This window comes from Prinia subflava, chromosome 11 (assembly GCF_021018805.1).
Source record: "Prinia subflava isolate CZ2003 ecotype Zambia chromosome 11, Cam_Psub_1.2, whole genome shotgun sequence".
In the NCBI taxonomy this organism is placed as follows: Eukaryota; Metazoa; Chordata; class Aves; order Passeriformes; family Cisticolidae; genus Prinia; species Prinia subflava.
In genome coordinates, this window is record NC_086257.1 from 16,492,540 (window position 1) to 16,506,476 (window position 13,937).

At 41.6% G+C, this 13,937-nt stretch overlaps 1 protein-coding gene across 1 annotated transcript in view; it reads right to left on the bottom strand.

The window, feature by feature from the left end:
* Window positions 1-205: 205 nt before the first annotated feature.
* The window catches only part of PDE6D (phosphodiesterase 6D), a 32,836-nt gene continuing 19,104 nt past the window's right edge, over window positions 206-13,937 (bottom strand). The window contains exons 2-5 of the mRNA XM_063407855.1: window positions 7,424-7,512; window positions 4,140-4,265; window positions 3,236-3,341; window positions 206-833 (exon numbers count right to left, since the gene is read on the bottom strand). Coding sequence (XP_063263925.1) covers window positions 752-833; window positions 3,236-3,341; window positions 4,140-4,265; window positions 7,424-7,512 — 403 coding nt within the window. The 3' untranslated portion in view covers window positions 206-751. The remainder of the gene's footprint in view (window positions 834-3,235; window positions 3,342-4,139; window positions 4,266-7,423; window positions 7,513-13,937) is intronic.

Here is a 13,937-nt window from a genome sequence, read left to right on the forward strand (position 1 = left end):
GGGGAGGCCGAGGAGAAACCTTGGTCAGGGAAGTCAGGACACCTTTCTGATGTAGCCAGTTGGAGGAAGAGCAGTTTAACAGAGATGGGGGTTGTGGAAGGGGCAGGGCAGTGGAAAGCCCTGTTCTGCTGCTGGCTTGAGTGATGGGAGTTTGTGCCTGCTGAGGTAAATTTTTGTAATAGAAAGGAAAACACACAAAGCTAACGTTTCTTCCCTTCTTTGGACGGTAGGAATGTTTTAATTGAGAAATTCGTTTTAATTACATTAGGTGATATCACAGTCTATTTTACAAGTTTGGGATAAGAGGATGTGTGGACCAGTTACACAGAAATTCAGCAAAAGGATAAAAATCTACAACATGAGAAAAATGAAAAGATTAACTTAACCTCAAAAGAAAAGCATTGAGAGTTTGGTGTGAGTGGAAATGGGAGATTATACCAGGGTCCAGAGAAGTAGAAAGGATGAAACTAACATAAATTTACAGTATTGGTTCTGCATGACCATCATTTGCCTGTGTTCAGAGACAGCCTCTCTTCCTGAGGGCATTGCTGAGCAGATGGCCCCGTCTCTGAGGATTTGGTCTGGTCTTGTCAGAGGAGAAAGCAAAATAACTGATGGGCAAAGGTCACAACCCACGCTGAGCTGGTCCCCAGGGTCACTGCCTACAGGAGTGTCTTCCACTGGATAGTCGGGGGGTTCTGCACCAAGAACTGCATGGAGGAAAACTAAAACAGCTCCAAAAAGCCCCATCTCAAACGTAGAAAAGTCTCACTCTGGAAGTGCTTACGAGAAGATCGTCATCATAGAATTTGGTTTCTATAATAACATTACCACTGCAGGAGGAAAGGAGGAGAAAGAAGAGGCATTAGAAGGATGCATGGACAGTGACTGCCCCTCTCCTTGCTCTCACAAGCCTGGGCTCACACCCTGACCACCCCACATGATCTCTCTGGTTTGGAGCTGCACACAGTGAGCACTGTCCTGGTCAGGGTCAGTTAGGACTGAGAGATCTCCCAAACACATTCCTCTGTGGAATGTTCTCCCATTCCTCCCTTGTCTGAGCACGGTACTGCTCAGGCTGCAGAGTGCTTGAGCAGCAAACTCCTGCTCACTCCTATTGCTAAAAATAAACTAGCAGTCCCAGCACCTTCAGGCCCCTGTCTCCTGCAGGAATGGTGAAAACCAATGGGAATTCTTTTTTTATTCTCCTTCTCTGTCCTCTAGTGCTGAGCAAGCTACATCAACCAACTTAACATATCATTTCTCTCAAGATGTGCTTAAATGCAAAGACACAGGCATATTTTATACACACTGCAATGGAAATGTGGATTTGGGTGTGACAGAAGCTCTGGAGATTTAACTTGCTGACTTCTGAGATTTTGGTACATAAAATAAGAACTCTGGGACCATTATAACACCTGGACACCTGAGCAGTGTGATCTGACCATGTTTAAACAGCTTGTCTCTTGAAAACCAAAGCAGCAATTCTACCTCCACTGTGGCTCTTGGTGTCTGTAACACTGGACCTGCTAAGAGTGTAAGGTTTCGCTGTGGTGTGGACAACGCTTGAAATTAAATGTCAGGAAATGTTCTCAATCTGATACTTGGTGATCCTGGGAACTCTTCATGTAGAGTGCCTTGGTTAGCACCATGTATCACATCTCCATTCTCTCCTGGTTTGGAAACACCAAGACAAACATGAGGTCTTTGGGAAGATCAGAAAATTAGGGGCTCTCCAAATCTTGGCAGCTGTAAAATGATGACTTCTTTGGGCCACAAATTCCCCTTTGGATTTCTTTGGGCTGCAGGGGTTCTACTGAAAAATCTCAAGAATGACTTAGGATATCTCTATGAATAGGAGAGAGATCTGGGCTCCCCACTACAAGTGGACATACTTCAGAGAACAAATGGGACATTGGAAAATCCTCAAGGTCATTTGAAAACTAGCTTTTCTTGACTCCCAGTCCTGAAAAGGTCTTGAATTCCCGAGATGATCAAAACCAACTTGTCAGCTGTCTTTGTTTCTTTACTCTGGTTCCTAAATCTGGCTCCTCCTGTACTGACTGACAGTGGCCAGCTCCGGGAGCTGAGGGTGTGTGCAGCACCTCCAGGGTTCTGTGCAGGCTGTGCCAGGAGCACTTTTGAACACTGGTGCTCTCTTCAAGCGCTCTCTCTCTTTGAAACGTGCTGTGAATGGCAATCAGTGGCGGTAGCTCCCATCCCGGTGCCTTCCCTATGCGACTGGCTTTGCTCCAGACAGGGAATGAGAGGGAAAATGCTGGAGAGGGAGGTCTTCCAGAGGACACAGTGACCTTGCGCTGGGACTGGCTGCTCCCTGTCTGCCTCTGGTTGGCAGCAGGGTTCCCAAACCCTTCTGTTCCTGGCAGTGCACTCCTTGTGTGCCTGCCAGCACCCATGCAGCACTGCAGGGAGGATGGGTGCCCTTCCCAAGAGCCTCCCTCCAGGAGCCTTCTCCATCCTCCCCCCAAAGCTGGAGCCTGGCTGCCCACACCGAGCAATGCCCAGCACGTTCCTGTGACACACCCGAGGCACCACTGCCCTGCTCAGGAGCCCATGTGCACACAGAGGCAGCAGCAGACTTTGTGAGGAGGGTGTCTGGAATCTTCCTGCAGGGGAATGTAAAATGACTGATTCCTACCTGTTAAGGGTATTTTAGTCCCAGATACAACTCTGTACATAGTGTATATACGCATATACACTAAATGTGTGTAAGCCAATGTTAAAGACACAACGCTAAGCAAAATGTTACAGTGATGAAACAAACACTAGAGCAGCTACTACAGGTGAAATATTGCATGAACTAAACCACCTTAGACAAGAGTCAGTGATCAACAGCTGACTTTAAAATGACCCAAAAATGTGCTGTGTTTTTTTCTTCTTCTTTTTTTTTGCCCCTGGATGTAATGGGTATTAAGTTGTAAAACATTTTAAAATCTTTTCACGATTCACCTTCTAAAAAAATTAAGCAACTTTATTAAAGAATCAGTTTCACTTTCTCCAAACCTTTACTGCTATATTAATGCAAATTGGACCTATGGGAAGGAAGGTAATGAGGTTGGCTTAACCCCTTTTATCTCTCAACAACTAAGAGCAGTGAGGTGATTCAGAGTTGGTAGCAGTTCTCTCTCCTCGTTCCCACCACTGCCCCCAAGGAAGTGCCACACACTGCTTTAGCTTTGCCTGCTCTCACATCCTGCAAGCCCAAGGCACTCACGTTAAAACGTTAGCCGGCATCATCTGTGATTCAGGTGCTGCCTCTATCAAGGACTGCCAGGTGTTTGTGGAGTTAGGAATCACAAAACCAAATTCAAAGAACCATTCTGCAAAGTAAAAAAAAAAATAAATCCAGAGACATTTGAAAGAAGAAAATTCACAAATGGTCCTTTTGCTTTTCACCTGACAGGCTGGGGAACTCCCTAAACTGTCCTGCTGGGATGCCAACATTTTACATTTACATTACTTTGTACAGCTTTAATTACACTGAACCCTGCACTCCTCTTAGAGCAGACACTCCCTTTCTAAAACAGCTGATGGTACTGATAAGGTCACACCACTTCCTTGGCCTTGGTGAAAATTTCAACACACCTAATTGGGAACAGGGAAACCACACTCCTCCTCTTGCAGACATCCCTGGGATCCTGGTTGAGGTTAAGTGTGCAACTGGTTGCCCAAAAGACACGGAGCTCAGTGTTTTATCTGCCCCTCCTGTAGTCCAGACTAAGAGCAGCACCGCAGTGAGGGGGGTCAGATGTGCAGTTGTGGGGTCACTGGCACTGCTGTAACCCAGGTAACCCAGGTCTCCAGCCTGGCATTCTGAGGAAGACCCAGGAATTCCAGTAATAGCTGACTCTGAAAGAAGCTGTTTCCTTGCCTCAGGCAGCCTGTGGTGGATTTATGCCCTCAGGCATGATTACCCAGCTTTTTTGCTTACATAACAAAGTGTTAATACACTTATGAAATGCTATCCTTAATACTGTGGACCATTAGTCCAGACAAGATGAGTGCTTCAGTGCTACTCTGAAAAATTAAAATCACCACATTCAACCCATTTTAGTCACTCTAATCCCTGCCCTGCTGGGGTCAGTCCCTGTGCTGCAGCACACAGAACACATCCATACCTTCTAGACACTGCCCTTTGAAATAAACTTTCTGTTCCAGACGGAATTTTTCCATTTGTTCTGCTGAAGAAAAGTTTAACTCCCGAGATACTGCTTTGCATTTCAGGATTTTTTTAGGAACTCGAGCTGTGAAACAGATAAAGAAGCATTATTTGGACACAATAAAATCCAGCTTCTGCAAGTACTATTATTCTATACTTGGAAATCATGATTAGGACTAATACAAGATCATAGCAGCAGGAAAAATGCAAGCACAAAGGACTTTGTTTTTACATTTGCAAGAGTGAAATCCAAGATGCAAATACCTGAAGTACATTGCCCACAGCCAAGAATGAAACTTGACAGAACCAGGGATACAACACTGATCTCTCAGAAACAGACTCCTGGTTCTTAGTTGGTTGTAACTAAATCTCATAATTTTTCAAGTCGAAATGTAAGATGCAACTCAAATTTTTACTTTAAGAATTGCGCTGAAGATCACCAGCAGCCACTGGGCTGCTTAGCACACCAAGCCTCTTAGCCCTTCTCACTTTTCCTTCCCTTTCAGACTGTGCATCCCCAGAGCAAACCACACATGTGTTTTTCAGCCCAGCAGCACTTCCTCAGCCATCCCAGAGCTCTGGGAAGTGTCCTGTAGAAGTAAATGCCTCTTCCCTTGACACTGAGACCTATCTGGCTGTAACCACACTGGAAGGTTTAAGAGAGCAATTTGACAGTCCAGGTTTCTGGCCTCTTGCAGTGGGTGAGACACCAACAGCAAGTGGCAAACTGTACCTGGCAGATATTTCACAAGATGGGTTTTTTAAGAGGTGGAGAAGTAAGAGAAGGGACAGTTTGAGAGCACTGATCAGGAGTCCTAATCAGGAGAATATGAGGGGGGAGTCAAACCAGTGAAAATCTCCCAAGCCCATCACACTTCAGTGGTGTGATTGTGCATGATCCTTCCTGCATATTAGAGAATGTTTCATGCGAATTTTTTAGAAATAAAGAGGGCAGGGAAGACAGCTGGCATGTGCTTTATGAGCCAAACTGTTCCAGAATGGAAGGTATATCAAAACATCCATGAGCAGGCTAGTGTTTGATAACAGGGAGAGTGCCCCAAACCCCAGGCAAATCTATCTAACATAGAACAGTTAATTGGAGTAGGACCTTGATATGAGACCAATCTCAAGAGCTGGAGGCTGAGGGAATGTAAGCCAGCATCCTACCCCAAGGAGAAGTACACAGCCCACATTTTGGTTAAAAAAACACAAACAGAAAAAAAGATTAAAAAGATAAAAAGAAAATGAGAAGTGTAAGGCAAGAGTTTTAAATGTAAAAGATCTCTAATTATTTTTAAGGGATTTTTTGCACCATGGAAACCTGCATGGCACCTTCCTTTACTGACCTCACTGGTACAGATGACACCACTGTGGATAAATATCCCTTTGCAGTTAATGTAAAATGACTTGTTAAAGCTATTCTGCAATTTAGTAATTTCATTTCTTTCATCCCCAAGACAGAGTCCTGAGAATATTTGCTTTAACATTGTAAAACTACCAAACAAACAGTTACTTCTAATAAAAGTAGCACTGTATTGTCCTTAAGCATCTGATTTAGGATATTTTAACTTACATTTATACCATCAAGCAAAAATTTTACTTGAAATTATTTACTTTAAGCTCATTTTACTTTTATTTCTATTTTTTTCTATTAAAAATAGAAAAAAGGAAGTTTGACTCTCATCAGTTAAGTCCATTTTAAAACATGCTGAGATGCAGATAAGCATAGACTTAATCCTAAATTTACTAGTGCTTTTTGTTAACTTGAGGATGTACTATATCTGCACATTTATTTAAGCACATACATGGTTAATATACATTTAGTCAGAGGCTTAATGCTGATTAGATTAGAAAGTATTGAACGATACATTTCTTATTTACTCACAAGTAATTTTGGGTCCAACTGTTCAGTTAGAAACTGAAATTCAATTAAAATATCCATATAATTATGTTTTCATTTAGTTTAAATAAAGCTACCTTAAATATTTGGGACACTGAAGAAAGCCAGTTATCTTAGCCAAACTGATTTTATGTTTTAAACTACACCTTTTCTCAGATCATGAAAGGACAATTTGTATGTCAGGAATGAAAGCTGACTGTGGGGATTCTCTAAGAGCTACACCTCAGCATCTTACTCCAAGATTTGCTTGTATATTGGAATAAAACCAAACTTTACAGATTTGCATCTTCCAAATTGCCTCCCAGCTTTGAATGTCCTGTCACTGAACAGAACTGACTGGAAAAGCTCCTGCTGTCAAAAGCTGGTTTAGATGATTAATTCCAGTTTCAGGTGCTCAGGCTGTGATTTTTACTACTTAAGACAGTTTAAAGTTAAGACTTTGGCAGCAATCCAATACCACATTAATACTGTTTTCATTTCATCTAAGGGGTAATAGTAAATTAAGGTAGTACTACAGTATCATGTTTTGAAACTTAAGAGTTCATTTTATAAAGAAACTTGTACTTAAATCAAATAGGAGTCATGTTTAAAAAGCAAATAGAAGTCCTGTTTAAAAAAAATGTATTTTATTCACTTTGCTATATGTTTGGTTCTTCATTTGCTATGTCTAGACTGTGATTTGCCCTGAATGGCCACAGAACATTCACACACAGGTACTATATAATGTACTATATACTCTAAGACACATATGGATTTAATTTTAGAACAATTATTCTGTTTGCCTGCACTGCTTCTGCTGGAGGACTGCATCAGAACCGCATTTTCCCACACCTTTTAATTCACCATCAGATTACCCTGCTTTGTTGGATGTCTCCTCCCCTTCTCAGCCTATTTATTGAGCATAACCTATCTACCTCAGATTTCTTTTCTAGCTAAAACATACAAGAACTGCTTTTTTTGTCTCTTCTCCCAAGGAAGACCATCCTATAATCTTTTCAGTGGCTTCTCCTAATAGCTCTCCTCTGCATCTGCCACAGTTTGCAGTCATCCATTTTCTAGATGGATGAGTGAACTGTGCACCAGATAAGGTCTTAACTATTCCTTGTACAATGAGCATTAATCTCAGGCCAGAGTATGTTTTAATTAATTCCCCGAGTTCCTCTGATGGAGATGACTGTTCCTGTTTTATTTGCAATGAAAATCTGAGGCACGGTGAGGTGATATGATTTGCCCAAGTGACAAAGGTGACATCGGTCCTTCAAAGCAGGGGTACATTTGCACCTCAGGTGACCCAGACATGCAGCACCACCCCGCCCCAAATGCACAATAAAGTCACACAGTACCTTCATGCTCCACTCCAGGTACAGACAGATCTTCTGTTCCTTGCCAGAGGATTTTCCCTGTTTCTGCATCCCGAAGGTTCATCCAATTTCTGATTGGGAGGCAAATAAGGAAAACAAGCTATCTCTATCCCTAAATGCTGTGTGTAGCATTCTTGTCTGAGCTCTGAAATAGGCTGCTCCAGCTGAGTTTCAGTCATGGTTTCTGGATCTCAGGAGGCCAAGGAAAAGAGGTGCTATTTCCCTGAGAATAAATGAGCAAACCAACCCCTGACCAGAATGAATGCAACAAGAGTTGTAGAGCCACAGATTTAGTTTTCACTTCAGACTGAAGCTTGTTAACCTCATTTTCCATTGCTTCTAAAGGATAAAGACAGTGTCATTGTGCAGTGGAAAAGCAAGGACATTGCTAACATTAACAGATAATTCTACACAAACAATTGCTGTTCTCCAGCATTTGAAAAACACTGGGAAAAGGAGTCCTTGCTACATAACATGAGAAAAAGAATAACAAGCAATCGAGCTTTTTTTTTAGCTTACTAAATATTAATACCAAGGGTTTTTCTATTGCTGTTGACCTTCTAACTGCCACTCATGGGAATTCTTCAGCTGCTGAGTGCTAAGCAAAGAGAGATCTTCTCTTTTCACTCTCAGCAAGTGAGGCTGTGCCAGCTTCCAAAATGCCCCACTCAGTGAATCAGTCAATAGGTCTATGGGTAAGTAGGAAATGTTCATATTTCCAAAGGGACAGTTAATAATGATCTTAAGTACACCTTTGAAAAATCTGTCTCACAGGATAACTCAGACACTGACAGCTTAAAACAAGGAGCCTGCACATCTGCATGATGCCATCCTGAACAGGGACACAGCCATCCATGAGCTTCAGGCCCTCCTGCTCTGCAGCTCCTCAGGGTGGCTCTGAGGATTCTCCAGTGCCAAAACCAGAGACTGAACAGAGCAGGATCTGTGGGAAGAGCCCACACAAACCAGAGCCTTTCCAGGAGCTCCCTTTATGGCAGTGCACCCTTTGTACTCAGTAGTGCCTACAACAACTGCTCAAGGAACTGGCTGGGGAAGTGGAGAGACAGGAGAGGGGCAATATGGACCTTGACATGGGTATAAATAGGAGCTGTTGGAGATTTGCATATTGAACTCATCCTCTAACACACACAGTTTCCAGGCAGCCTCACGCAAACTCATCACACTGATCACATTTTTCCAGAGTTCCCAGAAGAAACAGATACTTTAGCAAATTTTGCATCACAGGCAAACATTTGGTTTAAAATTATGTGTGTGGAGGAGGGGAAGGGAAGACGGCTGCTTCAGCAGAGATGTGAGGAGTCTTTCCCTTACTGAAGGCTGGTCAGAATTTCCATGCCCCACTGAAAAGACAAAGGGCATGTGTGCACAGGGTCTGTTCACACAAAACTTAGCAACAACGTGGAGCATGGCAAGAGGGAACACAGGGCAACCTGCTCATGTCCTTCTAGGCCTCTTCCAAACACATTGTATCTACCACTAATTCTGGATTAAGGCAAAAGAGAAAGGAGCAAAAGATTAAAAGAATCCTCTGAGGGCCCCTTTGGCACCTCCATATCCTAGCAGGAAGCTGCAAAGTGGAGCTCTCTCCCCAGCCAGAAACCCAAGGGAGACAGGGGCTGGCAGGGAAGTCAGAGAGAGAAAATGAACAGCAGAATGTCAAGAAGAACCTACAGCAGGGCTGGGCATTTCATGTGGTGCTGGCTGAAAAACTCAAAGTCCTCAGCCAATACAACCTGCAGGATGGAACAGCCCCAACCATAATTTAAAATGCCAAAAAAGTTCACCCTTTTTCCATACATCTTACCACACACAAACATAAAAATTAGCCAGGGTGAAGCTATTTGCATAGAAAGCAGTGTGCCATCTATCAAATGCCACATACGAGGGGAAAATAACAAATGAGACAATCTGAGCATCTCACTGACAAACTCATTCATCTTCTGACACTCTGCCATGCAAACACTCTTAACTATTAGCTGAACAGTAATTTAGTAAATTGGGCACTTGATCATCAAAAACCTGTACTACCTTTAAAAAATGATCCTCCCACAAGTATTTATTTGCTGTTTGTTCACTACCAGTATCAGAGTTATGAGCTCCTAGGTTTGGCCACAGGCTATGTAGTGCCAAACTGAGCACTAGCCAAGTTCCTCTGAACTGCAAATGAAACACTGACCAGGACAGCAAATGCAGCACTGTAAAGGAACTAATCCAGCCTTCAACTGCTATATCAGTACTCTAACTAATGGACCATTTCTTTTCCTTGCCATGACTTGCCTTGCTCTCCCATCCCTCTTCCCTTATCAATTTTTGGAGCACTCTAAATTCACGTTTACCATTTTCAGAAGTATTATATTAGAAGTGCCCTTCAGTGAGAAGTTGCCTGACAGCTTAATTATTATCCTTACTTGAAATACACAGTTACAGTGTTAGTGACCTACTATTTCTGGTGAAAGAAAACACTACTGTACACTACTGACTTCTGTAACTTCGCCCTATCAGGATTTCTCTCTCAGTCCAGTCCAAGAAAGATGATACAAGTTATGTTGCTGTGCTGAACAATATTAACATTTAAAATGTATGTTAACATTTGGGAAGTTGGACATCTATAAAGTACTATCTAGCTTTATTTTGTTTATTGATGTTCCACTGTAAAAGTAAATCTGTGCAGGACAGCCTGCTCCATGCTTTGTATTATGACTGTCAAATTCAAGACGAAGAATAAATAAAAAACTCAAGGTGCTGATGAAACCATACTCCATGCATGCAGCAATGCATGTCACAGTTGCTAGAAAATATCTTGTGTTTAAAAATCTGAACATTGCTAGCCTGTGTAAATTCCTTATCAAATAAATAAAGGTTTAATGTCAGTGTAGTCAAAGACTTTCTGACCTTGACGAGTCCATGTGCTGATTCAGGGCATGCTTTTCCAACTTCTGCAAATGAAGAAACAAAATCAACCTGCTAATCAGAGTGTATACAAAGAGTAAAAACATGTGGAGCCAGATATATTTGAAGGAATCAGAATACACTAGCCAGTTCACAAGTCTTTTTCCAGTAACTAAACATTATTAAAAGGGAAGAACAAATCATCAGATCTTAAAAGCACAGACACACACAAACCATCTCTTTCTATTGGAAAAAACACTTCATGTACAAGAGGTTAATTATTTAAAAATGTTTAAAAAGAAACAGGCATCTGAAAAAAGTTTTAGTCAAAACTGAGATAATGTACAAAACTTTAATGAAATTTAAAAAAAGAAAGAAAAAAGAGGCAAACCCCATCACAAGTGATTTCTTGACATGGGAATACCTGACAAAGCAGCAGTTGTACTGCTTACCTAGTTAGCAGCTTATCAACTCTATTTCTGTCATCTTGGATAGGAAGGCTGGTAATAGGACATACCCCAGAGCGAAGAAAATGGAGATCTTGAACCAAACCCACACACACTATTATCTTCTAATGTGTTTAATTGGTTTAAGTTTCTTCCACCCCAGCATGAGAGATATTGTTACTAAAAATAAAGAGTGCTCCACCTCCTGAGCAGCAGTGGAGACCTGCAGGCAGAATGACGAGGGCATTTTAAGCATTATTGAAAAGGAGAAAGTAAATTAATATTGGTCTAATACAATTACTCTTTTTGAAGAGATTCATGTTAAGCCATTTGACAGGGTAGGAAGCCAAGCAGTTCCAGCTTTGTGAAGGTTGTATATGTGAGAGGGGAAAAAGGAAGAACAGTAGTGTATTCCTAATTCAGTTCCTCACTCTTACACCATTAAATTTTCATTCACTTGTATTTTGGGGGCTTGGGGTGTTTTTTTTGGAAACGATGTCTGATTTAAGACTCAATAGATCAAATACTCTTCAATCCTGAAGGCAAGAAAGGATTAGGTAGAACAGCAGAAGGAAGGGTGCACTGTTGATCTATTTATATACCACCACCTATTGGGTCAGTGAAGTCTTACATAAAAGCTTTGTAGTAGCTGGAACTTGACTTGCTTTATATACATGACATGAATTAGCTCCCTCACAGACCTACTATACTTAGCCTGAAGAAGGGAAATGGTTTGTGCATTTCTAGATTCAAATTTTGCTTTCTTGAATACCTCTGATGTCAGAAGTTCTTTCTTTTTTGTATGTCATAGAGATCACTTGGTTCAAACAAATCAGAACATATACCCTTATCTTTCAGTGTATTAGCATTGCAAAACATTGTCTTGTATTCCCACACTTGTAATTAAGAGTAGCCTTGAGAAAGAGAATGAGTACAAACAAAATTTATCATTGAAGTAGTATGGAATTACCAGAAGTTCTGTCTCAATCTCCCTGACTATTATTTGTATGTTGTAATGTTTAGAACTTGAGTATCTCAAAGGCTGTGGCAAACAGTAGGGATCATTTCTTTTGTTAAAATGATCCATTTTTCATTTTATTCCTTTCTGTCTATGTCTACACCATTCTAAAACCTCAAGACTGCTGCACTCTTGCATTTCATAATAAAAACAAGGCTAATGTTCATAACCACTCCTAGAAGGAAGGTCTTTCATCATGCCTGCCAGCTTTTTTTTCCCCACATGGAATGCAACATTAAAAACAGTTCACTACCTGCCAGGTGTGAACAGCATCACAACAATTACATGTTAATTAGCATGACCTGTCCTCTGGGAGAAGATGGAGCTGAAAGCCCTGAACAATTCTGACAACAATCTCTGTTGCAGACCCAAAAAAGCTCCTGATCAGGACTCACCACCTTCACTCCTGATTTGACATGGTCTGTTGTGAAAAGCAGACACAACCAGGCAGTCATGGCATAGACAAACATGTTACCTTACAGGCAAGTAAAGATCAAACTTTAGGGATTATATTTATATCAGATATATTTTCCCAGAAGAATATTTGCATCTCAGTTGTTTCAATCCAGTATGAGGAATAAGGACCAATATAAATTATGCAAAATAACTACCAAACTACAGGACTACAAAGTAGACCACCTAAATGTCCTTACCTTCCACTAAACGGCTTCTCTTCCACTCATGCCATTCATCCTGTAATCTTTGCCATCTCTACTCTCACTTTTTATTACAATTCCCAAATCTCTCTTCCGCAGAACTCCTAGCTGTGTACTTAAATTTCAGTATATGCATAGATGTTCTGCTGATTCAGGTCCTTGAATTCACTCTGTTCACACTCAAGAGAAATTCTGCTGCCTGCTGTTTAATAAACCACAAGTACACATGCTGGCAGTGTTCCTCCTAGCCTAAGGATGGAATTCAGTGCAAAATCCTTACTTATCTCCTGAATGAACATTCATCCATTCTGTGCACAGGAATATCAACACACAAAACCTGGAAGTTATTCCTCACACATTACTGGAGCCTTGGGGTATAGTACTGTCAAATTCTGCTTTCAGAAAGCAGCACACTTTGCTGAGCTCCTGATTAGACAGAAAACATGCTGTGACAGCTCTTACTGGGGCAGAACTTTTAAAAACTCATTTATTATAAACCAACTTTCCTGGAGTGATGCACAAGATATGGGTTACTGTGCTCCCAAATGATGGGAGGTGCTGGGGACTGGAAAGGTGCTCTATTAAATCCTCAAATGGAAGGAAGCCAATTATCCCTTCAAAGCACTCCTGGCACTCCTTCACTTGCTGCAAAAGAGCCTGCTTTTAAAGTCTCCTGTACAGAACAAATTGCTGTGCAACAGAAGCCAGGGAGATCCACAGATTAATGTGAACCACATGACAAAATGCAGCAAAAATCCTCAGCAACCAACAAAGTCATTTCACAGCAAATTATGTAATCAGAGGGATATATTTAACAGCTACAGCATCACAGCAAAAAGATCAACACAATATCATATAGCTGTATTCTTTGAAATTCCCTTTATACTTTCTGCCTTACATCTTTGTGTGTGCCTGCTCAGATCTGGTATCACCAGAATGAATTTCCATCTAACATCCATCAGACAGTCCTGGATTAAGCTGCTCTTGGCCCACATTTGGAAAGACAGTTACACAAGTTACTGCACACCACGCCAAACTTACCTTAGCTGTACTAGATTATGCTAAAAGGGCAGAAGTTGATGTTGCTCCCTTCTCTTGTGTTAAGTAGCCAGAGCTCTGACCACTCCCTTGGGCAGCAGGGTGGTCCCGGAGTGAAGCTCCAGTACTCCCTGCTGTGTGTCACCTCCTCCCTACACCTGGGGTGACCATTTTGAAGCTGAGCCATGTTCACATCAAGAATTTCCTGCTTGAACCTCTGAATGCATTTCAGCTTAGCAGGGCTCATGTTGAGGCACACTGGAAAAGTCTGCAACAAAAATGCAGCCTAGGTCCACTCACAGCCAGATCAGCTGCAATGGGGTGCCAATAAACTAGAGAAGTACAGAACCTGTTTATCTCTACAAACACTGGAAATGAAGTAAACCTACATCCAGCATTTGCTAACAAAAATTTTATCCAGTTAAACA